The sequence below is a fragment of the Anguilla rostrata genome, chromosome 4, assembly GCF_018555375.3.
Source record: "Anguilla rostrata isolate EN2019 chromosome 4, ASM1855537v3, whole genome shotgun sequence".
In the NCBI taxonomy this organism is placed as follows: domain Eukaryota; kingdom Metazoa; phylum Chordata; class Actinopteri; order Anguilliformes; family Anguillidae; genus Anguilla; species Anguilla rostrata.
In genome coordinates this window covers 38,060,975-38,086,515 of record NC_057936.1, presented here as the reverse complement: position 1 = coordinate 38,086,515, position 25,541 = coordinate 38,060,975, and the positions used below count along the sequence as shown (strand labels likewise).

The following is a 25,541-nucleotide window of genomic DNA, read 5'->3' as shown; positions in this document are numbered from 1 at the left end:
ATAGATGTTTATAATCACTTGATAATGGCTGGTTTAAAATTTGATTTCAACACAAATGAGCTACATCTGTATCGGAAATACTTGAATACTTCCATTTGTTTTTAGAATACTGTATATTACAATAGAGGACTGTGTGATACAGCAGTTTAACAACTAGTCACCATTTAAAGCAGCATCAGGAATCTGGATAAGGAAAAACCTGTGTGTCAATTTTATTGTAATTTCTTTTCCCACTATCCCATCGTGATTGGATAGTAGCCACCAGACAAGGAAGTAGTTCTTTTTTAAAAGGATAGTGGCCAGACTACCCTCTCTATGTATATTTCACTTTATTCCTAAGGGGAATCAGCGAGGGTAACAGATAGAAATGTGTTCACAGTACAGAAAGTGGCTGCACTGGGAGACTCATATATGAGCTGAAAGTCAGCTGCCCAACAGAAACTCACTCTCCCCCAAAAACAAAAAGTGGTGAGAATATGTGGAACAGCTTGCCTAGTCATGTAAATGAGTTCCTAGAGGCGTTCATATTCTTGATGTAAAAGACTTGATGTAGTGCTGGATGCGCTCTAGTTTGTAGGTAAGTGGTGAATGTAGAAGGGCAGTATTATGTGTTCTTATGTTCTTATAAACAGAGTATTACTGCCTCACTTTTTTAAGTGGCTTGAGCAGGATGACCCCACAGCCTTCCCCTCTCCCATAGCCATCTGCTCTGCTGGAGAAAGGTTTGCTGCAGCCGTCGGGTGAGAGCATCTTGGCTTTGCTGAGAGTGACAAAGATCCGTGGCTCAAGGATGCAGCTGACCCCACCACAGACAGCCATCTCACAGTCTCCTGGAAAAACAAGAAGGTTAGCTCAACCATCAACATGACATCACAAACAGACAGAATACCACCACAGACAGATTTTCCTTCTGGGTCAGTCTATAATTGCTGTCACAACATGTCAAAAATGTACAGAAAGGTTTGAGTTTAGTGTTGTTTTGTTTGCCCAAAAAACTACCTTCTGAAAAATTGGATTTGATACTTTATTTTAATGCAATTAACAGACGGCCAACCAAACAAGACATTAAACCATGGTCTTGAATCACTGTGAGCATTATAGATCCCATGTGTCCATATGTTTTGAAGTGAAGTACCAAAGAGATCAATTAAAAATAATACTAAAAACTAAGAAAAAGGTTCAACAGAAAGAACTAAAACTGCTATAGCTGTGTGTAAATAACAGGCAGCCTTACCTTGTCTAACGGCTTGGGCAGCGTAGTGGAGAGCCACTAGAGAGGAGGAGCAGGCGCAGTCGATAGCAAGCGAGGGTCCAGTGAAGTTGAAGGTATAGGAGATCCTGTTGGCAGCTATGCTCATGCCTGTTCCTGTGCCATTGTAGTGGGTTATGGTGGTTGGGCTGTTGCTCAGAATTGTCTCGTAGTCCCTGTTCATGAGTCCTAAAAGAAATAGTTTTTGTTCAGGAAATAAATTTGTACAGTTCAAAAGGATTCTGTGAACAGTGAGATGCACTGAGCCATTAAAAACACTAAATGTATTTAAAAGTTGGCCATAGGGCTGGCATTCTTGAACTGCCACATTCAGACAATGATAGCCAAAATCATGTCCCCTGACCAATGAAAGACCCTTAAAGAAGGCATTTTTATCTCACTAAAAAACGAAAAGTTTGTACCAATGAAAACCCCAGTTCTGGTTCCACTGGCCTTCTCCATGGGTATCCCAGCAGTCTCCAGTGCTCTGTAGGTGCACTCCAGCAAGAGCTTCTGCTGGGGATCCATGAGGTCTGCCTCCGTCTCAGTGATTCCAAAGAACTTGTGGTCAAACTCATTTAACCTGGGTATTAAATTGTCCAGCACATTTATTTCACTACTGCATTGTGTTTCTTTGAGATACATTGAGATTTGTGTTGACTTGCTGCTCAATTCACTATGTTAAATTGTAAGGAAATAAAACTAACAATTGATTTACAAAGAAAAATGAAACAATTATTTCTATCAGAAAATATCTAAGAGCACATTGTATGAACAATTTAAATATGTTGGATATGACATTTATGTAAAATTATATTTTTGGTTATTATAAGGAATAAATCTCAGCTGCATGCATTTCATAAATATGCAGTTCAAAATATAAAGGTAACTGTAGGGAACTTGTAGCTTACCCATCAATCAGGGCTGCTTTGGCAGTTCGTGTTTTCCCAGCTTTGCTGTCATCAGAATCATACCAGAACGCTGGGTCAAATCGGTCATCTGGAATTTGCACTGTGCAGTTCTTTCCTTCCAGCAGAATCTTCCAGAAATTAGTAAGTCCTTCACCTGGCAGATGTAGGAGTATATTTACTGTCACTATTAGATCACCATCCATTAGTTCTCTAGGCAATTAAAAAATGTTATTCAAAAAATGCCAATCACTGTTATAATTGAGAAAAGTATCCAACAGTTTATGTTGCATAAATAATTGTGACAAGGCTACCATAGAATGTTGCATTCGATTTGCATCATACTCTGTTTTAAGAAATCAAATTACTTTTTATTTTTTAAAATTAATTTTCATAATCCTCAGTTTAATTTTCACATTACCTCAAGGTTAATTGTAAAAGCTACATAAGGCCATTGCATTTGTAATTTACTATGCCATTAAATGCTGGGGAGGTAAATAACAACAATAATAAAAATAATAATAAAGGTTGGGTTGTAGTCTAGAAAAACGTGCTACGCAGTTTTTAGTCACCACAACCTTACTGCAACACTGAAAAGTTGCAAAAATGGCACCTTGCCCACCTTGCGCACCTTGCCTGCCCACCTTGCCCACCTTGCCTTCAGTTAGATGGATTACACAGATGTGTAAAGCTATGCCTAAATCTTCTTTTTAACAGGCAAAGTAGCCTACATTGGTACACTGGCTGGCACGACTACACACAAACATTTCTTAATACAATATGAAAAAGCACAGAGAAATCAGATCAATAGCTGAACTTGGTGACTGTGCTGTCATTTGTTTTAAGAATTTAAAATATCTTAAAAACCTGACTTTTTCATTTCCCCCTTTTTGACGTAAGTTTGAGTTGCCTGAAGGATATTAACTAACTGTACAATATGATGCCAGCATACAGTGAAATAAATCACTGCAATTTATTTCCCCAAAAAATGCAGCCTATATTGACGACTTTCTGAATGGCAGATACCTCACCTCCAGGGAAATTGCAACCAATGCCCACAACAGCAACCTCTTCACCTGAGTCCGCCATTTTCAGCTTTCACTCCTTAACAAAATTAAAGTGTGAAAATTATATCTTACACAACTCACAGGATGGAACATATTTAAAAACTAATTTATCCATGGCTGTAGCATTCAATATCAACAGAAATGGCAAAAATAAATAAGAAAACACAAATTGTGCATTAAAAAATATGAAGTGAAAATATGAAGAAAATACGTATAAGAGTAATTCATAAAATTAGGAGACAGATTCATGGTGATATAGTTAGCAGACTGTTAAATGTTCGGATTCCATGCTTCCTGTGATGTAAGAGTGAAGTATAATTAACGAAGGATGTGTAGAACTCGTTCACTCCTACAGGATTAACCCCAAAAAGAACACACTGAACACACATGAGTAATCTGCACCTGTTGCTACACAATGAAGCCTCTGCGTGCCTGTGGAAAAAACCCATTAGATGTTTCACATTAGGCTATCGATATTTTATATCTTAACTCACCGAATCGCAACAAAGATTAACATAATTCCATTACCAAACTATTGGAGTTTCATGCTTCAAGCTTTTGAACATCAACTTTATGTATTTAAGTACAATAAATGTACATTTCTAAAGTATGGGCATTTACAATTATAAATTAACTACTTTTATCAGATAAAGTTATCAGAGAATTGTGTCCCAACCTTTGACTAAAAACATGAAGTATAATAAAAGTATAATAAAATATAAACAATAATCAAATAAAAGCAAACAAACTGGCCAGATTTTCACCATGTCTCTGCTTAACACATTTATAGGACACTCTTAGCCATAGCATCTAACATTAATATGTAGCCTACTTATAAGCAACAGTGCCGATAAGTAATCAGGGTCACAACCAATAATAATAATCAGTACATAATCTTACAACAAAAAGCAACATAGATGAAACAAACATTTCAATTGTTTACTACATATTGTTGCATGGGGACGAGACAACATTTTAGAAATTGAATTTTACATTAATCTTGTGTATTTCTTATGACAATCATACAAAACTCCAGTTCGTGTTTTTGTGGTTAACAGACTCAACCTGTCACTGGTTAGCTTTGAATTAGCCAGATTGAAAAACAAAATATAAGATAAGACCTTTGTTTGTCCATACATGCATATGTAAATATGCCCAAGTATTGATGTAAAGCTAATACTTTTTACTCCAAGTAATTGGTATATTTTGAAAATCTGAAAACCATAACAGGACGCTATTACTGCTAGGATGCTGCCAATGACTGGTTCAGCTTTATTTAAATTAGCTGCAAGGTGAAACAAAAATGCAGTGTTCGAATTACGGGGGGAATTGGGGAGGGTCTGACTCTGACCCCCCTAATTAAGACTTGGACCCCCCTCCCCCCAAAAGAGGTAAAAACAACAGGTTGGGAGGGTCGAAACATTTATATATCCTTCTTACCTGTAATCGTAAATATTACAATATATTTCCCATCAGAGGCGTCATTAGACACCAACCATAGTGACACCACTGACCTGTTGTTTTTACCTCTTTTAGGGGGGGGTCCAAGTCTTAATTAGGGGGGTCAGACCCCCCAATTCCCCCCATAACCCTGAAAATAATACATATAAAACCATTGTTATACTATGTACAGAATTATATGTACATATGCCCAAGTATCATAGAAGTAAAGCCAATGTTACTTTGGACAAATAATTACATATGATGAAACAAAAGTGTAAAACCATAACAGGATTCACTCACTAGTGAACATTATGCTGCTGCTAGGATAAAGTTTTAAATGAACTGGATAAAATACAAAAACACACTTCAGCATTTCAGCTAGGCTATAACATGTAACTGTTTATGGGTACTTTTCTCATCTGGAAATGAAAGATTAAAACTGTAAACTGGGATGGGCTATCAGGTAGACTATAGCACTGCAGTTCTATTGCCAACATCCTTTCATGTGTGCATTACCCTTTGAGGAGAAGGATAGCTATTAGTGCACACAGAGTCTGTTAGCTATCTTAAAATTCATTTCCATTTCCATTTCCATTTCCAATATATGAAATGTAACTGAAAATCTGAGGATTATAGATGCAAATGGGAGGACCCTGCCCATTGTTGTCTTTAAATTCTTAGACATTGTTCCCACCTCACATTATTTCACAACTTTGAAATGCTCCTAGTAAGCTAGCCCACACTCCTGCTGACCTCTCCATGGAAGGTGTATGGAAGGTGCAGATTCCTGGACATGCGAACAGGACATAATCTATGTGGATTATTCAATACCTTGTCACATTTTGCCATGACAAAATCTGAGCATTAAACTACAGTAGTCTGCTGTGAAAATCACAGGGAACACATGTAGCCCTCTATTGATAACTGTATAACTGTACATTAAGTTTCAGCATTTTAACAGGTGCTCTTAGCCAGAACAACCATCTGTTTGCACCAGCTTTACAGTAAAAAACACTGCAACCCCAGGACTGAATATACAGGGTGAAAGGGGGTTACAACCCCCAATATTACAAAACAGGCAAAATAACCCCACAGTAATATGTAGCAATATGATGAGAAAAATAATTTCAAATAATAGAGATGGGGATTTCATGATGTGACTGGGATATACTCGTAAAGCTGGGTGTTTGTCACAGAAGTCGCAGGTGCCACAGATTCCATGACATTCCCCATGTTTTGCCATTTCCACAATTTCCTCTGTTTATAGCGCTGTTGGTTAATGTATTTTTACTTGGGATATTTCTTGCAGTCTGAAATTGAGAAATGTGAAAAGGGAGAAAAAACAGAATTTTTTTTTTCATTTTTCTCCCATTTTCTCCCCAATTTAGTCTTTATACAAATTCTCCGTGTGTATCACATTCCTGGTCGATGCGCTATCCTCTGTTGGTCTGGGGAGGGTGTAGACTACCACATGCCTCCTCCGATACATGTGGAGTCGCCAGCTGCTTCTTTTCACATGACAGTGAGCAGTTTCACTGGGAGAGTGTAACGAGCGCGGAGGTTCACGCTATCTCCCCCAGATCCCCTCCCTGCTGAGCAGGCGCCCCGACCAACCAGTAGGATTCGCTAATGCAACGATCAGGACTCATACCCTCACCGGCTTCCCACCCGTGATCACTGTCAATTGTGAACCCGGGTCTCTGCAGTGGTAGGTGAGTGCTTATACCTCTACACTACCCAGACGGCCCTGAAAAAACAGAATGTTAGCACCAAACTTACGGAGTAGAGCTGTAGAAACATGCAGCTATTGCCGTTGAGTGACTGAACATTGGCATTGAGATTTGGCTTTGAGCCGTCTACTGATGGCCCTTCGGTAGGTAAGATTGCAGAAGATATTGTTCTTTGGAAGCTTGTATACACATGCATTTTATGACTAACAATGGTTGACTTTGCTTTGAAAATACTTGTTTATGTTTCCAAACAAATATCAAGCTCCAATATACGTGTGAACTGAAACATTACACAAGTTAATTTTTTGTCCAATGGCAAACTCTTAATATACTTTTCAGGCAGCTGCTATAATCTTAAACTGTGCGATTACAACCTGTTATGAGAGTTAGCCACTAGGTGGCACTCAGGTTCCAAACACGATGCAGCAGTGGCCGTAAAACAGGAAGTGACCAATGAAGAGGCACGTGAATACAGACGTTCGGTTATGCACTGCAGCATTGTTTTATTAGCATGCGGTTTCTAAACATCGACCTGACTGGATATATCTTTAACACAACCAAAATGTACAGTATCCAATACTGTAGAAAACATCTCTTTCCACTTTCTGTAGGGGATGGACACTTGAGATTAAATTTAAATGTTTTAATTTTAATTTTAATTTTTAAATTAAATGTTAAATGAGATCAGATTTATCTACTATTAGGACTTGGTGAGGACTAAATGAGAATGCTCTAGGTCATAATATGTGAAGTCAAAAAAATGAAAGAGGTTGTACTTTCTTTTCACTTTACTGTAAATGACTGCTCCAGCTTCGTATTTGTAGCCTCAATTATGTTTAGCTCCAAACAAGGTAAAATTAACCCAAAATCTATGCTTCTGTGCATCTATGACACAATGCCTTATTTCTGCAATACCCAATCCAAACAGATTCCATATATTTAGTTATAATCATAATTATTATAATTATTATTATTATTATTATTATTATTATTATTATTATACAAGAAATTGCCTGTGCATTTCCAAATAGGGTATTTGGCTTTGGATAAATCCCCAATTCATATCCATCTGGTCCCCTTTCATTTTAAGGTGCTTTTCAAAGTTTTTGTAAGTCATACTTTGAATATAATCTTACAGTGTTTAAAAATAATGCAGGAACACAGGCACATGATCATCTGGAGGATTAAGAAAGGTTGCAAAACCTGTATTATTATTCAAAGATTAGGTCAGTATTTGCATTTAGAATGCTAATCACATTTGTTTATTGCATCAGATTCCTCTTACCATTTCAGGGTCAGTGAGCTACGAAGTTACCTGTTCAATCTTAATTGTTGTTAGGGTGTTGTGTTTATTAGGGGAAATTTGGTATCATTTTTCTCTATCTATTTCTGTGTAGTTTTGAAGGGAGATAAGTCGGGAAGCATTACTATTCGTTTTTTAACCAAAGATCCGACTCAAAAACAGACAAACCAGGACAGGATACCAAAAAAGGTTTAAAGACCGACAGAGACAGAAAGTCACCTTTGCAGATTGAACAAGATACAGAATAGGTTGAAACACTGGTTTGAATGCAGAGGAGAACAAACTGGATATTTAACAATAGGTGAAACTAATATAAAACAAGAAATCAGTTAGCACTAGCCAGTAAGAAGAACAGAAAAGGAAGTACTAGACATAAGGAAGTGAAATAAAAGAAAATAAACCTGGATAAATTATTTAGAGAATACAAAGTAATCCCACAACACAACATAAATTTCAACCAATGGAAATGTAACAGTCTGCAGTCTCTGACCCCATAGCACAGAAGTCAAATGTAATCTCTGTGTAGATCACCTGTGTCTGCTGTCTCACACAGAACAAGGGCAACAGCAAAACCTGGCTTTGATACGAGAGCACTGAATGACCTGGCAGTAAACTTTATAAAACTAAAATAATCATCTGTCAAAAACTGATTTTTCAGCACTGCACTAGAACACACCTTAAATAATACATGTGTCTGAAAATCAGGTTTAGCATGAGTGTCAGTGCATTATAAGGATAACTTGTAAAGAACTCTATAACAACTAAGGGAAGACTTTACGAAATGAATATGCCAATCACAATGTTGTCCAAACTCTTTAAGAAAAAGTTCAGGAGATGATAAGAGATAAATAAAAAGATCAAGATTGACTGTCAGGCCGCAAACACACCCCCACTACTGCCTGTGAAGTCCTGCTTTTTCATAGGAACTAAACAAGCCACATCACATTTTGTTAAAATATATTGTATCAATTTTGTTTTATGATTACATCTGATAAACCCATAAAAACAATAAAATTCCTTGAGTGCTGTTTACCCTCCCTTATGATGCATGCTAATATAGAAATAAAACTGATGGATTCCATTGATGTAATGACTAACAGTAATTACTGTCCAGATTTGAGGAGCCAAATGTTACAGAGTCGAAAGAACATTGTGAAGCCTTGCAAGATTGCTGGTTAACATTCAATTTCTTATTATCAAGCACCCATGACCTAGTGCAACAACAGGAAAGTGCCTTTCTCTTTTGATAGGTACCAGCAGTTCTTTCTTAAACAGCTATTTCTTTCCTGACTAACAACTGTCGTGGAAATTACCTCATTTCCCCCGGTCGGTGAGAAGAGTCTAACAGACTTACCCAAAATATTCGGTTTCAAATACCTTTATTCGGCCGAACAGGAGAATTCACAGAGCAACAACGTCTCTGAATGAATGTTCTCCAAACAGTTGGAGTATTTTATAGGCTACACTTCAAAGTAGGTGAAATTGCGTGTTCTGCAATTGCCCAAGCTATCTCAGCTTGAACATATGCTTTTGCAGTTCCGGTAAAAATGTTGGATTTCTAGGAAACGCTGAATTCTCACTTCCTCAAGGCTATATATGTCACAATGACTTACAGTGGGCTCCAGAATTATTAGCACCCTCAATAAAAATGTAGATAAAATCTGCATATAATAAATCACACAGATAATAATCTATATGTTATGTTCAAACATATGGGAAAACTATATACTTTTATTTCAATACATTTACTCTCATGCTTCAATGTTATTTTATTAAGTAATCAAATTTTTTTCTGAAAATCATAGGTGTCATAATTATTGGCACCCCTAACAATTATTGTAAGTAAAACCAAAAAAAAAAATGAAATCGGCAATACAATTTTACTTAATTTAGTTCATCTCAGTCTAAAGGAACTATTGTGTCATTCTATCACTTCCAGTTTCACTAGAGAATAAAAATGAGGTAACAAGCATACAAAATTCCTTTCATCCATCAGCATGGGAAAAGCCAAATAACTGTCAATTCAGAAGAGACCGATTGTAATTTATCGTCACAAGTCTGGTAATGGGTACAAAAAAAGACAAACGGTTAAACATACCACTTAGCACTTTAAGGCAATACTAAGAACGTGTAAAACATATGGAATGGTTGCAAATTTGCCAAGAAGAAAAATCAAGTGCATGTTGTCCCCACGGATGGTGAGGGAGGCCATTAATAATCCAAGGATCACTGTTTAAGAATTGTAGAGATTGGTTTATTTCTAGCCGTCAACAAGCCTAAAAAAATGAAATGGCACCTCCAAACCAACTAACTCCTTGGTAGGGTGGCACGAAGACAGTCCTTACTGAGCACAATAAACAAAACCAAGAATCGGGAGCTTTTGCATATTTATCAAGGGTGCCAATAATTCTGGAGCCCACGGTATAACAATGGAGAAGTGCAGAGACAGTTTCTGTGAAGAACAGGAACATGCGCGGGAGGAGCTATGCGCTCTGTAACACTGGATAATGAAATAATACCGGATAATGCAGTAACTTTTCATAATGTAATGACTTTTTCATTTAGAAGGACTTTATAATGTAATAAAAAATATATAATGTAACAACTTGCCAGATAATGTAATAAATATGTTGTTACACGGATAACGCAATAACTTTTTCGGGATAATGTAATTTTTTCTTATTACATTATCCAGTGGTTGTTACCGTAAAATTTGTATACTGCTAGAATTCATTTTGGCTGTAAAAGTAATGGGTTTTGGAGCCTTCGGATTCATAAAAAAGTAACAAAAAGCATAAATAACTGATTTGAGCAATCAGGACATCTTCACTATCATAAGACAGAGGTGCTTATGACCATGATATGCACTTTTGTACGTCGCTTTGGATAAAAGCGTCTGCTAAATAAATAGTAAGTGCTCGATGTCTTCTTGTTGTATCTCAGGTTGTCTGTTATTGTTTAACAACGTTGCAGCGAAATCACCACAACTTTATCAATCAATCAGTTTTTATTTATAGAGCACATTTCATACAAATTTGCAACACAATGTGCTGAACACAATGCCTTTGTGCATGGCTGCCCGATCCAGTTCCTGGCGGTCTGCTGCCCGATCCAGTTCCTGGCGATCTATTGTCCTGCAGGTTTCATTCCAACACCTCATTCAAAGCCTAGAGATCTCATTGAGCTTCTAATGAGTAAAATCACGTGCGAGAAATTTGGGTTGAAATAAAAGCCTATGGTTGATCTATGGGAACAGGATTGGGCAGCCCTGCCTCATTGAAAAGGATGTTATCCGGTGAAGTTGTTACGTTATTCATCCAAAAAGTTTTACTCACCGGATAATGTAACAACCACTGGATAATGTAATAAGAAAAAATGACAGTATCCGGAATAAGTTATTACGTTATCCGTGTAACATATGTATTACATTATCTGGCAAGTTGTTACATTATCCGGTTTTACATTATAAAGTTTTTCTAAATGAAAAAGATATTACAGTATGAAAAGTTATTACATTATCCGGTATTATTACATAATCCGGTGTTACGGAGCGCTTAGCCCCTCCCGCGCGTGGTCCTGTTTTTCACAGAAACTGTCTCTGCACTTCTCCATTGTTATACGTAAGTCACTGTGACATGTATAGCCTCGAGGAAGTAAGAATTCAGCGTTTCAGGTAAATAAGTCAGTTTCCTAGAAATCCGATGTTTTTAACCGAGCTGCAATAGCGCGGTTAATATACCAATATCCATATGATGTTTTCACTTCGTGATTTAAGAAGGCCAAAGAATTAGCCTACATTACACACTGTAAAAAAGGTTCTAAATGTTACCAAAACCGGTTCAATAGAAATGTTTATATATGTCCCCCAAAAAGGTTCCTAAATGGTTATATTATTATTTTTTTTAATGTTTTGGTTCCATATAGAATCCATTTTTTTTTTTTTGTACAGTGTACGCTCCAGGAAACAAGCTTTTTAACGATATATGATTCAACCAGGTCAGTTTAAAAACCGCGGAGGCATTTAAGCATAAAAGATGCTATCATAAGCTTATTTTATGCTTCGTGTTCTTGACGATGGTGTTATATTATCACCTAAATTAACTATTTATAACGATTATTTACATTTAGTTTGTTCATTTTATGAAACTATAGAAGTTATAGATGCAAAATATCAAAAAAATATCACAATTGACATATGGAACCAATATTATCGTTTTTGACGAAGCAATCCGCAATCCCTGTGAAAACTGATTTGGGGACAAAGAAGTTTTCTGATATTTGCGCCAAATGAAATCGCAGGTGCGTCTCGAATGCAATATTAGAAATTATGGATAACAATAACGATGAAATGGAACAAACCAGCATCACATTTCCAAATTATAGGAACCAATCAGAAGTGTATTTTCTTGGCTCTGCAGTCGGTGGAGTGAAACTGAATGAAAATAATGTTGTCGAAAGTGCTCAGGCAATAAGACTATATTAGCCTACTATTTAAAGGAAGATGAAGTCAATCGACAGAGAGTCAATTTATGGCTGGATGAATTTCTTAAAGTCTTATCAAATTACCCAGCTGCTACGGAAGCAGATTGCATTAACACACACACACACACACAAAGACACCTTATCGCGTAACGAGATCAGGGTCTGGTAATTATGAAAAAAGATCTCGTAATTACTGATCTCGCAATTTTAATTATTGCTTTTGCATCTGTAAAATCTTTGTGGGAAATCATTTATATTTCAGTTCCGCTTTCGGCATTTTGACCGAGTTTAATGTTACCTACCTTGCTAATGAGATGACAGGCCAAGTGTATAACGTTAGCACAGACGGTCGTGAAATTAAGAACTGGTATGGTTACCAGATGTATAGAAACTGGCGCAAGACAATGACTTCTTCACGGCAGGTAGCTATATCGATTTTCTTAAAAAGTGACTATGTCAGTTGGACCACTCTGCCATTTCTACTGTTCAATACTTTTTAAATTATGCTACTAGCTAGGCCTACCCTACAACGCCACATTTCTAATTTCATGTTAGCTAGCTCTATATATCCTCTACCAACATACAAACAATTAGTAGGTCTGTTGCGTACAATAGCCCATTAAAAACACTTCCATTTAAAATTATGACAAGAAACTGGTGTGCGACCACAAATTTGGCTTCAGCTTGCTGTGTTTGATAAAGCTAAGATCTGCTTCAATTGTATGACATCGAGAATGCCGCATTGCAGGCAAAATTGGCTAAAATTGGAGATAAATAGGCCTAGTCTACTTTAGCGAGATGGCCACCTACCATAACTAGCTCTTTAAACACTCTCTGATGAGCAAAAGGCCAATGCTGGATTCACACTACACACAAGAACAGCAGAGAATCTGACTACCTTCAAGCGCAGACTAAAGACTCATCTCTTCAGGCTGCACCTCTCCCCACCCCTCCCTAGCCTCTAGTTTAGCTCAATGTACCTAGTTAGGCTAATGTGATCTCGTTAGTTTTGTATTTGGCAGGAATGTTTTGTTTATTTGCTGAACAGTTTACCCTTCAGGGTTGGAGTCCTGATCTATGTGGTCACTTCTGGCGCTATGATCTTTACTTCACTCTAGTGTGTTTTTCTGCACCTCTGCACTTTGAACTGATGCACTTGTTGTACATCGCTCTGGATAAGAACATGTGCTAAATGCCTGTAATGTAATGTAATGTAATGGTACAAGGGTTTAAAGGTTTCATGGTCTAAAGCAGAAAATGAACTACAAGCATTTCCAAAGTAGCTTGTACAGCATCAGCCCAATACACCAGTCAATGCACTGGGGCGTTGGGATGTGATTGTTTCAAAGGGAAGACCACCCCGAACTGGCCCACCAGCTTAGTTGTCTTGGGTCAGTGCTAACCAAGCCCACATATTAATTCAGCCATTTGTAAGCAGCAAAGTATGGGATGGTATAGCTGCTGGTGATTTACCACTGTTATCAGGTAAACTGGATATAGGAAATAGTCACTGTTACAGACCAAACTGACACGTAAAGAGAACGAAGGCTTCTCCACGGATCTATGTATGAACTGAGGGACTATGCTAGTCACATACTAATGGGATGGTGGCAGGATGAATCAAGATTAAATTTCAGAGTACTTTGTGCAACAGGTGTAGTGCATCCTCCAACTCTTATAAATATTGGAACACACCACATTACTTCATCTACACTTGCTGAGGTTATAAAGAAATCGACAGCTGGACTAGCATAGTTCATAGAACTGTGCCCTGTGAGTAACCTTTGTTCTATTTCATATGGGGACTATGCTAGTCACATTCTAATAGATTAGGGATTCAATGTCACCAGGTGAGAGAGGCCTAAGTGTAGTAGTTGTACTTGTGCGTTCCCTCTGCCCCCCCTCCCCAGGCTGAATAGTAGTGGTTGAATGTACAGGGGCCATAGGAAACTTAACTGTGTAATCAGAATAGCTATCCCAATTATCCCATGCAGGTTTCCCCCAAAATTGTTGGTTTTATCATTCTCATTGTCTAATTCAGCCACTAATCCCTCAGGAAGGGGTACCCCTACCGCTGCTATGTGACCTTGCATGATATCTACTGCTCTCTTGTATTTTCCTACACGGTCTGAATTGCTAGTGTGAGTTCCTGGAGTCAGATTGGTACATTTACTAATCAAGTAATCATACGCCCCTTGTGCACAATTTAAGTCATTGACTGTTTTCTCTAGTGATGACACAAGATTCTGATTATTGTCTTCTATCTGTGCAACCTCCTGCCTCAGCTTTATTTGAATCTCCATGTTAAGTGTGGCATTCGCTTTATAACTTTTAAGAGTAACTGCATTCTCTGTGACTTGCTGTTGAAGAGTATGGTTTTCTATCTCTACAACGTCTAATCTCTTTTTAGTCATTTTGTAAGATGCCAGAATCGCTTGCAATGCTGTAGCAATCTTCCCTTTCTTATTTTTAGGTACTTTTGAGTAGTTTTCAGACTGAGACAATGCCCACTCGTAAGGCGCGTCTTGGTTTTCTATCCCTTCAAGCACACTGCGTTTACCATGTTTAGCAATGTACCTAACCAGTAGTAAGGTCTTCCATCCTCTAATTTATAGTTGGCTATCACACAATAAACAAACCATATTGCTAAACCAGCGTTACTCGAAAAAAAAAGAAAAGAATTCGTAATCTAGTCACGTGAATTTAGTGAGTGATATTAGAATAGTTTTTTACTACTCAGAGTACACCCAATTTAAGAATCTATGTCCCAGTACTTCGGAACCAATAAATTCTACAGACCAGTTACTTTAGGTCTATGTTCTAATCGTTGCGTTATCTAGTTGCTTTAAGATAAACAACAGCTACCCTGTTCCTGTACTTCGGACACAGGTCGAGGATTCCAGTTACTTTAGGAATACTATTTTAGCATAAAGGTCCCGGTGCTTCGGGCACGATTGATTCTAAAGACCAGTTACTTTAGGCCTACTTGTATCTACGAGTTACAACAGTGCCACACTCTGTCGGGCACGGTCCAGTTGCTCTTAATTCCACTGCTTCGGAATTAAAACTCCTACTGCCAGTATGAAATGATGGTGAAAACAAACAAAACTGTACCAGTCCTTAAAACTCCTTTCTAAAATACAAACCAGCAGCATAAAAGAAGAAACCGCGTTTCTTACCTTAGTGTCCCAGGTTTTTTAGGAATTCCTCGCTGGGTGGCTCACCAGTTGTAAGGAAAAAGGACGTCTCTCGAACGTGATGAAAATGTACAAAGTTTATTTTTCCAATACCGGCAGAGCAAAAGCGCACGAATGACACTTTGGATTCAGCAGAGTCCGACTGAACCACGAACCTTTCCACAGGCTGCTTCTTATTCGTTTTCAAAGCTTTGATCAGGAGTGTTGAACACACCTACTAAGAAGGATATAGTCAGTTTCGAACACCTATCAGTTAGGCCGTAGTGTATTGGCCGTCCTGTTGTAATTGAATTAGCACGTCTGTTGACTTGGGTGGTTCCCAATCTCTCACTCCCGGTCGCTATTCTACCATTGTACCAACTGTATTGTGATAATGATAAGATCAAGGGAATGTGTGGGGAAAACAGGACCCAGCCTGGACCAGAAGAGCTGGGTGTTCTCCTCACACTGTTGAATATTTCTTCAAAATATACACTTCACAGAGTCTGATGCAGCTGGATTTATTGCAGGTAATTCAAATATAACATGCAAGAACCCGGGCTGATCTGCGCATATCAATACAAACACTCTCAAAGCATTCCACAAGACACTTCACAGAAAACACATAAGATGCACACACACACAGACAAGACACACACACACAGACAAGACATACAAGACATACAAGACATTCAAGACATACAAGATATACCAAACTCCCCTGGGGCCGAACACTCCCATTTATCCTATCTTGTTAGCTCCTCCTGTTGTGGACAGGCTTGGGCTTTCCCACAGGTTTACATCATTATACTTGACTCTTCCCCATATACCATTGTTTCTCTTTTTTCAGACACCATTATTTCCAAGCCCCCTTCCTTTCTTTAATTAAAAAATAGGCATTCCCTTCTCTTATCGAAGTCTTCCTCCCCTTCATTCCCTTCTCTTATCTAAGTCTTCCTCCCCTTCTTGGCATAAGACATGTATTCACCTCATTTATCTCCTGCTGGATTTTATCATTCACAACACGTTTGTATGAAAGGCCTAGTTTGTATGCCAGAAGCTGTGCTTTCATTGTATATGGACTTTTACAGCTTGTGTTTTATATTAAGTGCAAACCTCTACAGATTATTACTGTTTTGACCAAGATCTGGCCATTGCTAGTTCTACATATTCTTCTTTTGTTAATAATATACTCCGTCTTGGTGGTGATGGTTGGTGTTCTTAAATGCATTTCCTTCCTACAACAAATTTTTTCTTTTTTCTTTGATTCAAATCTTAGTTTTGTACCTCACATTAGAAACATAACTAAGAATGCATTCTACCATCTTCAGAACATTGCCAGAGTGCGACCATTTCTCTCTCGAGCCAACACAGAGACATTAATGCACGCCTTTATTACCTGCAGAATTGACTACTGTAGTGCTCTACTTTCTGGTCTCCCTAAAAAGAATATAGCTCAATTACAAGTACTGCAAAACTCAGCTGCACGTGTATTGACTAGGACCAGAAAGAGGGGGAGGGGGAGGGGGTTTGTTGTATTGTGTTAAGCACTTTGTGTTACATTTAAGTTGTATGAAAAGTGCTATACAAATAAAGTCTGATTGATTGATTGATTAGCACGTCTGTTGACTTGGATGGTTCCCAATCTCTCACTCCCGGTCGCTATTCTACCATTGTACCAACTGTATTGTGATAATGATAAGATCAAGGGAATGTGTGACCAGCAGACATATTGGCATCAGCGACAGATTTATTACATCTTTGATTCAGATCTTAGTTTGAATCACTCTGTGAGGTGATGCAGCATTCACTAGATAAAACCTAGCAAAGGTATCTGAAGATGCCCAACTGACAGCAGCACATACAAACCAAATGTATCTGGACACCCCTAGGTCTGGGGCTGTTTTTCTTGGTTTGGGCTAGGCCCCTTAGTTCCAGTGAAGGCAAATGTTAATGTAATCTTCTAGATCGTTCTGTACTTCCCCAACAGCCCATAATGTTGGATGAGATGTTGGATGTCAGGTGTCCACACACTTTAGGTTTAGTAAATTAGACAGAATACTTAATTTGCCTGATTTGCATAATCTCCACCCTGTTTTAGCATGTTCACTCCAGGTATACATATGCACGAACACATTTAACTATGCATCAAAATGAAAGTCCCGGTATGACATAGTCCCCACAAAATACATCCTAGTTTATACCCATTGCGACTGTTTAGCAAATTCAACATAGATATTGCTACCTTGTAGCAACTCCCTTTGTTACAATCGCAATCCTTTAGTAAATCTGGACCAGAGTCTCAGCCTAGCAAGGGTATCGGGAGAAGAGGCTGGTATCACAGCTGAGGCAAATAGGCAAGCAAATGGCAGGGGCTAACAGCAGACAGAAAAGATGCAAACAGTTAACCCTGTGCCATGAAAACAGGCTTGTCAAACCTGTTTCAGAAATGTCATATTTGAACTCATCCTGCCGCCAAGTGGAAGCATATCCCATTAGTATGACTAGCGTAGGCCCTATGTGAAATAGAACAGATGTATACAGTATTGAGCATGTTACACAACCAAATCAAAACAAGAAAATTACACTGAGAAAATACCTAGTGCTTCAACAATGCTTACAGAATGGAAGTGCTGGACAAGCTTGAGTGATGGATCTGCCTATTATTGCCTCACAATACTGATTTTCATGAGTATGCCTTACAACAGTTTAACATAGCTATTCACATCAAAGACTGATGAATCATCAATTATTAAAATGAATTCTACATGAATACTAATGCAACCGCTGTTCTTCTTTCCAAGGGATTGGTGTTGATGACATGTTCATCATGATTTCCGCCTGGCAGCAGAGCAATGTTTGCGACAGTGTTGAGAAGCGTCTGGCAGACACATACAAAAAGGCAGCCATCTCTATCACCATCACCACGCTGACGGACATCTTGGCTTTCTACATTGGTCTCATGACACAGTTCCGCTCAGTGCAGTCTTTCTGCCTTTACACTGCCACAGCTATCCTGTTCTGTTGTATATACAACATCACTTTCTTTGGTGCCTTTATGGCACTGAATGGAAGGAGAGAAGAAAGTGCACTGGCTGACCTGCAGGAAGGCTGAATTCCAATACCCCAAAGGAAGATATAAATGTGACAGTAAATTATGTAAGAAAAAGAATGATGATGTAGAACCAGTAAATGGACATCCGATAAGTGGACTTTTTAAGGATTACTTTGGACCCTTCTTGACCAAATCATGGAGCAAAGTTTTACTGACCCTGCTTTATGCTACTTACTTGGCTGGCAGTATTTACAGATGTATCCAGACAAAAGAGGGAATAGACCTCCGAAATCTGGACCCTGACAATTCTTATGTTATTAAGTGTTACAGTGATGAAAAGTTGTACTGTAGTACATATGGTCCAAGTGTTACCGTGATTTTAAATGGTGAATGTCAATATTGGAGCAAAACAGAACGAGCAGCTCTCAACTCAAGTTTGGAAATATTTCAAAGTCTACCATTTGTTGACTGAAGCTTATTTGTGTCTTCGCTAAATGTTTATGAAGAGTATGTAAAATCCATATGTAATATAAATAATGAAACTGAATTTAAATCCCATTTACTTGGATTTTTAGAAAAAACTTACTTTAAGCAAGATGTTAACTTCACCAATGACAAGATTTATGCCTCCCGGTTTTTTATCCAGACGATAAATACAGATGATGGTGATAAAGAAAAGAACATGTTGAATAAGCGAAGAGCGGTTGCAGCAAATTGTTCTGATAATAATAAGAATTATTCTTTTATGGTTCATCACCCTGCATTCATCTATTGTGACCAGTATGTTGTCATAGTAGTAATACTATTCAGAATATTTTAGTGGCCACAGCAGCCATGCTGGTCATATCCCTCTTGCTGATTCCAAACCCTCTGCTCGCTTTGGGTAACCTTTGCATTTGCTTTTGTCATTGTGGGTGTTGTTGGCTTCATGACCTTGTGGGATGTTAATCTTGATTCCATATCCATGATCAATCTGGTTATCTGCATTGGCTTTTCTGTGGACTTCTCTGCACACATTTCTTATGCCTTGTCTCAAGCGGTAAAGATAAACCCAATGAAAGGTCATTGATGCACTCTACACCCTGGGGTATCCCATAGTTCAGGGAGCTGTTTCTACCATACTGGGGGTGTTGGTGCTATCAGCATCACAGAGTTACATATTCAGAACCATCTTCAAAATCCTGTTCCTGGTCATCTTGTTTGGGGCAGTGCATGGAATTGCTTTCATTCCTGTTTTTCTGACTTTCTTTGAAATCTGCACCTGTTCAGAAAAAGTCAACAATGAAAATAAAGAAACTGATGCTGGGTCAGTGAGCACTTATGATAATCCTGAATTTGATTATGGACCTAATATGGTTGAAGATGGACAATCACAGTTCACATTTTCATCAAATAACCAAATTCGGGTTTCACAATGTGTTAGTGTGAATGGGAATTGTAGCTTGGAAATGAAATTTGAACCTGACTGTCCCTGACTTTCAGAATGGATTATTCTGACATCAGTCTTCCTAATTATGATGTTACAGGTAGGAAAAACAGTTGTGCAGGGAAAAAAACAGTTAAGGATTCTGGTGGCTCTGCAATAAGTGTGAGATAACCATGGAATAGTAGCATCAGTCCTGCAGAATTCTAGATGCTAATAGCCTCCATGCCTTGGAATATATTATTGGCTGTGCAGGCCACACATGGTAGCACCACTGCTCCATTTAATGATTTAACATTTGTATTTTTTTTTCTATTTGTATTTTCATGTCTTTGTTCAATATCTTTATTACAGGACATCATGAAAATGTGCAATTGTTTCTAAATCATTGTAGAACAATAAAATTTGATTTTTTCAATGACATTCAGTTTGAATATGCTATAATGTCCAGTTAAAACCCACAATGTAATGAGCTGTGCAGCAATAACTATTTAATATAACTATTTCAAGGTATGCTATGTAGGATTTTGCAGACCTTGTAGATTCTGTGTTTGTAAACCTCACTCACACCTCCTTTTTCCTCAAGCCCACCCAAACCTCCGTTGAGGACACACCCTCGAGTGCTACAAGCAAAATGTAAAGCAAAAAGGTAAGGTGCTCGGAGATATAGAAATTTTCACGTTGCCTCACAGCAAGAAGGTCGTGGGTTTGAATCTCGGCTTGGGGCCTTTCTCTGTGGAGTTTGCATGTTCTCCCTGTGTCCGCGTGGGTTTCCTCCGGGTGCTCCGGTTTCCTCCCACAGTCCAAAGACATGCAGGTAGGCGAATTGGAGACTCTAAATTGCCCATAGGTATAACTGTATGAGTGAATGGTGTGTGTGCCCTGTGATAGGTTGGTGGCCTGTCCACAGTGTATTCCTGCCTCTCGCCCAGTGCATGCTGGGATAGGCTCCAGCACCCCCCACGACCCTGCTCAGAATAAGCAGGTATAGATAATGGATGGATGGATGGATGGATGGATGGTTGGTAACAGTAAGTAGGCAGTGTTATAACGGTCTTTACACTGAGTGCACCCACTAGCGGGTAGGAACATCCTATGGTAGAGCCCCTGCCATTTTGTGTTTTTCCTAGTTTAATATTTAGCTATTCTAGGCTCTGTTTCATGGAGCAGAATTACTGAGTTTGCTGGATAACTGCACTGAGTAAAACTAAAAACCCTCCCAAATCTGCAACATGGACTGAAAAAGAGCTATTATGGGTTTTACTCCAGTTATCCAGCTACCTCAGTAATCCTGCTTCCTTTAATACTCCCCTGGAAATTTAGTTAGAATTGGGAAGTAAACACAGAATTGCGCATGGAATACGTAACATTAGCAGGCCATAAGTCCATCATAGCTAGCTAATATACTTGTAAAGTGAATTACTTTTTTATAAAGTTCATAACCTTGTCAAAGTAGATAGCAACTTTGTTAGCTCTGTTACAAAGGTGGTTACACTTAATGTCAGCTAGAGAGCATGCATGCTGTAGTGAATTCATTTTTCCAGATTGAAATAAATGCAGGTGAATTACTGAGCTGGCTGAGTTGCAGCTATAAACAGTGATAGCAGTTCCTATAGGGTGGGGGAAGACTTCTTGATAGAAGAACAGATTTTTATACAAAAGCTATCCAACCTTGGGGCTAAGGTTGGGTAGCTTTTAAAATAATTTAGGGATAATTGGGTAGCAGTATTGCTTTGGAATACGCCATGTTAAATTTGTGAGCTAAGATAACCAATATTATTTCTTGTAACTTGGCCTAATTTTGATATCAGTACTTTTAGTCGCAGGCCTAGATTTGCAAGTCTGAATGACTTATAGATGGTGCTTTGTATGTGTGATTAACTTGGCATTTTGTACATTGAAAAGGTTTTTTTTGTTTTTCTTCAGATACTAATTTCCTGTCCCCTTCACATCTAACAATCATAATATTGCTCTTTTTGGCATTATACATGATGTCAAAATCTTCACCATACTGGGAACATATCTTCAATAACTGTTGGAGACCAGCACTATGGAGACCAAGTGCAAAAAAAACAAAAAAACAACCAATTCATCCTCATGCATGAGGTGGTTGATTACAGAATTTCCAATAACGCAACCATTTTACCTGCATGGTCTAATGAGCATATCAAATATACACATTTCTTATTTTCTTTTAAAAGCAAAGTGATTGTCAGTGTAACAATCATAATATTGCTCTTTTTGGCATTATACATTATGTCAAAATCTTCACCATACTGGGAACATATCTTCAATAACTGTTGGAGACCAGCACTATAAGGGCAAAAAAAAATTTACCTGCATGGTCTAATGAGCATATCAGAAAATTAAGATTCTTAATATATATTTAGGTATGTGTCTATGACACATTTTGTGTGATCATTTCCCATGATATATTCTATCAAATGCTTTAGAAGCATCAATAAAACACTTAAACACTAGAATTTTGTCTTCGATATTTAGCTAATATTTTCTTCAGAGCAAATATACACATTTCTTATTTTCTTTTAAAAGCAAAGTGATTGTCAGTGGTAAGAATGTACAATTCAAGCCTGTCCAGCAAGACCCGCTCCAATATTTTAGAAAAAATGCTGGCTAAGACAATAGGTAGATCATCTTCGGAGCTATTTCATTTAGCAGTCATGTCTTTAAGTACAGGCAGAAGTAACACGAATATAATCTGGTAGGATACCATGAACTGGAAAAACCAGTAAAACAAAAAGCAAGACGTGGAATAAGTTTTTGGCTAGCATGTTTTCGGGGTTCTGTAGTAATAAGGTCCATTCCACATACCTTCATCAAGCCTCACCAGAGCATGAAGGACCTCCTCTGGCCTAACTACCATGTTCTCAGCCTAGTCAACATTTTCACCCATATATGTATTACTTTTAACACAGTTGAACAAATCATAATAATGCTGTCACCACAACTCTGACTACTTTCACATCATAGGAACTATTATTACACAACTTCCTGGCAAGTGAGTTAGTCCTCATCGTATCCTTATTTTTTTTAATTCAGTGAAGAGCAGATTTAAATCTTGCACTAGTTTTTTTTAAGCTCAAACAAGGGCCCTTGTCTAATTCTTCCTAACTGTGCCTAACTTTTAAATGTGTCTCTAGCTGCAGCATGTAACTCAGCCACATAGTCATTCCAGTGAGGTTTAATATTATGCACCTTATTCTTTGGTTTACAAAATAGCTTTCTAGAAGCATTGACAGATTCCACAAATATTACTGTACATAAAACATAGATCTTTATTATGTTGATCATTATTACAGTTTATGTCACTGTGGCAAACACGCCTGCCACAGGCCACCGAAGTGGCTTTTCTTTGGGGCCCTCCAGCACAGAGACACAGGGAGAAGATGTTCAAACAGTCCACATTTATTCCACGAGGGTTTGGCAAGATGGTAACAGCCAAATGAGCAGATGTTATTCCTGTCATGACAGAAGCTGCCTGGTGTGGGTGGGGATGGCAGATTTAACCTGTGCGCAGTGATTACCTCACTACGCACAGGTGCAGCCACTCCTGTTCCTGGGTCCAATTAGCCTGGCCAATTATCTAATTCTTCACCAATTATCCAATTGGCCAGGTCTAATTAGCTCGACCCAGGGCAGGTGTGGCTGCTTAAACCAGCCATCCCCACACCACATACCCCCAACGCCAAACTGAGGCCAGGGAGAATCACTGGCCGAAGCCTACCCCCCCCCACCCCTGCACTCCCAACAAAGCAAGACAAATAAAAATAAACTCTAAACACGCTACAAAAATTAAAAAAAAAAAAAAAAGTCAGGGTGGGTGGCCCCGGAACAGTCCAGTACATGCGGTGACCCTCCTTCGGACGACAAGGCAGCCCTTCTTCCTCCTCCCTCCTGGAGCACGGGAAGTCCTGGGCTGCTCTGCTGGCTGGTGGGGGCGTCACCGGCTTGGGCTGTTCCAGGGGCTGTGGTGGGGTGGCTGGGCTGGTGGGCTGGTGGACTGGCCTTGTGGTGCTGGGGCCCAGGAACCCTCGTGGCTGTGGTGGCCGCCAGTCGGCTCTGCTGGCAGGCGGCTGCAGGCTTATCCCCTCATGGGCTCCGGGCAAACCAACCAGGCCAAAACAAAGAACGAAAAACAACCAAACGGACGAGAAAGGAAGCAAAACGGCGCGGCCACCGCTCGTGCGCCGCCCGTGGCTGACCCGCCTTCCCGGCCAAGTCCAGCTCACGGCGCGACCACCTCTCGTGCACCGCCCGTCGCTGACCTGCCTCCTCGGCCAGGTGCAGCTCCTCAGCGTCCCAGCTGAGGATTGCCTCCTTCCCCTCCCTGGTCATCTTCCGCTCCCCATTCTTGGCCCGGAGGATCCGCCCGAAGCCCTGTCGGGAACACCTCAGCCGCCCCTCGTCCAGTGTGCTTCCTGGCTGGCCCTCCTGTGCCTCTTTGCTGTGCCGGAGGGGCCCCACGTTGGGCGCCACTGTGACAAACACGCCTGCCACAGGCCACCGAAGTGGCTTTTCTTTGGGGCCCTCCAGCACAGAGACACAGGGAGAAGATGTTCAAACAGTCCACATTTATTCCACGAGGGTTTGGCAAGATGGTAACAGCCAAATGAGCAGATGTTATTCCTGTCATGACAGAAGCTGCCTGGTGTGGGTGGGGATGGCAGATTTAACCTGTGCGCAGTGATTACCTCACTACGCACAGGTGCAGCCACTCCTGTTCCTGGGTCCAATTAGCCTGGCCAATTATCTAATTCTTCACCAATTATCCAATTGGCCAGGTCTAATTAGCTCGACCCAGGGCAGGTGTGGCTGCTTAAACCAGCCATCCCCACACCACAGTCACATCACCCCAATGCATATCTTGGTAAGTCAATGCTATCTAGCAGCTTTTCTGCTTGAGTGGTATATCTGTTATTATCATCCATCACTGTGTTAGCATTATTACCAGCAACAGATAACACAGATATATTCTCAACATTTAAGTACAGAGAAAGGATGTATAAATATTTTTTTAATTTAAGAAAGAATACTAAATACTCTTTTTCAAACCTAAGACAGATGGTACATAAAATGAGAACCCAAAAGATATTTCAAAGTATGTATTGGAATTCTATGGTCATTTTTATACCAGTGATAAATGTCCCGTCAGTGACACGCCTGCTTTTAAAGACTGTACATTGTATATTGATGGAGAATTCCAATTTACATTACACAGATATTTCTGTTACTGCAATTAAGAAGGGTATCTGCAAACTAAATGGGAATAAATATCCAGGGAATGATGTGTTTACCAGTGACTTCTATAAAACTTTTCTGGATGACATTGAGGTATTTGTTTAGAACATTTTTATTGGAGTTTTTTACTTGTTTACTCTGAAGATTATTCTTCCATAAGACGTGTCTTATTATTAATCATAAATGCTAAAAAATTAATTTAATTAATGTAATTTTTCTTTTAATAAGTAATACCCCAGATAGTGTGAAGTTAAATTTTAAGCACACTTGCCTGCTTAATTGTTTCATTTGTGTGTTGTTTTTTTCTTGGTTCAGTTTTTTGAAGTCGCTAGCTGCGTGCAAGCTCAATAGTAGCACAACTAAGTAACATGGCTTTTAACTGTATACAGTGGTTTGCAAAAGCTTGTGCACTCCTGGTCAAATGTACATGTTTTGTTAATTTTCAT

General features: G+C 39.0%; 1 protein-coding gene and 1 pseudogene across 4 annotated transcripts in view; one reads left to right on the top strand and one right to left on the bottom strand.

Annotated features, from left to right (window-relative positions):
• The window catches only part of LOC135253355 (uncharacterized), a 36,381-nt gene that overhangs the window by 5,884 nt on the left and 4,956 nt on the right, over positions 1-25,541 (bottom strand). The window contains exons 1-6 of one of the 4 annotated variants that reach the window (XM_064332522.1): positions 15,362-16,103; positions 3,189-3,261; positions 2,161-2,314; positions 1,672-1,832; positions 1,235-1,438; positions 649-830 (exon numbers count right to left, since the gene is read on the bottom strand). The exons of 1 other annotated variant lie outside the window; for it this stretch is intronic. In XM_064332522.1, coding sequence (XP_064188592.1) covers positions 649-830; positions 1,235-1,438; positions 1,672-1,832; positions 2,161-2,314; positions 3,189-3,246 — 759 coding nt within the window. In that variant the 5' untranslated portion in view covers positions 3,247-3,261; positions 15,362-16,103. Of the gene's footprint in view, positions 1-648; positions 831-1,234; positions 1,439-1,671; positions 1,833-2,160; positions 2,315-3,188; positions 3,262-9,054; positions 9,205-15,361; positions 16,104-25,541 lie in introns of those variants that run through there. 2 more of the 4 variants (XM_064332520.1, XM_064332523.1) reach the window with 2 other exon arrangements.
• On the top strand, positions 18,165-20,185 carry LOC135253358 (patched domain-containing protein 3-like; annotated as a pseudogene).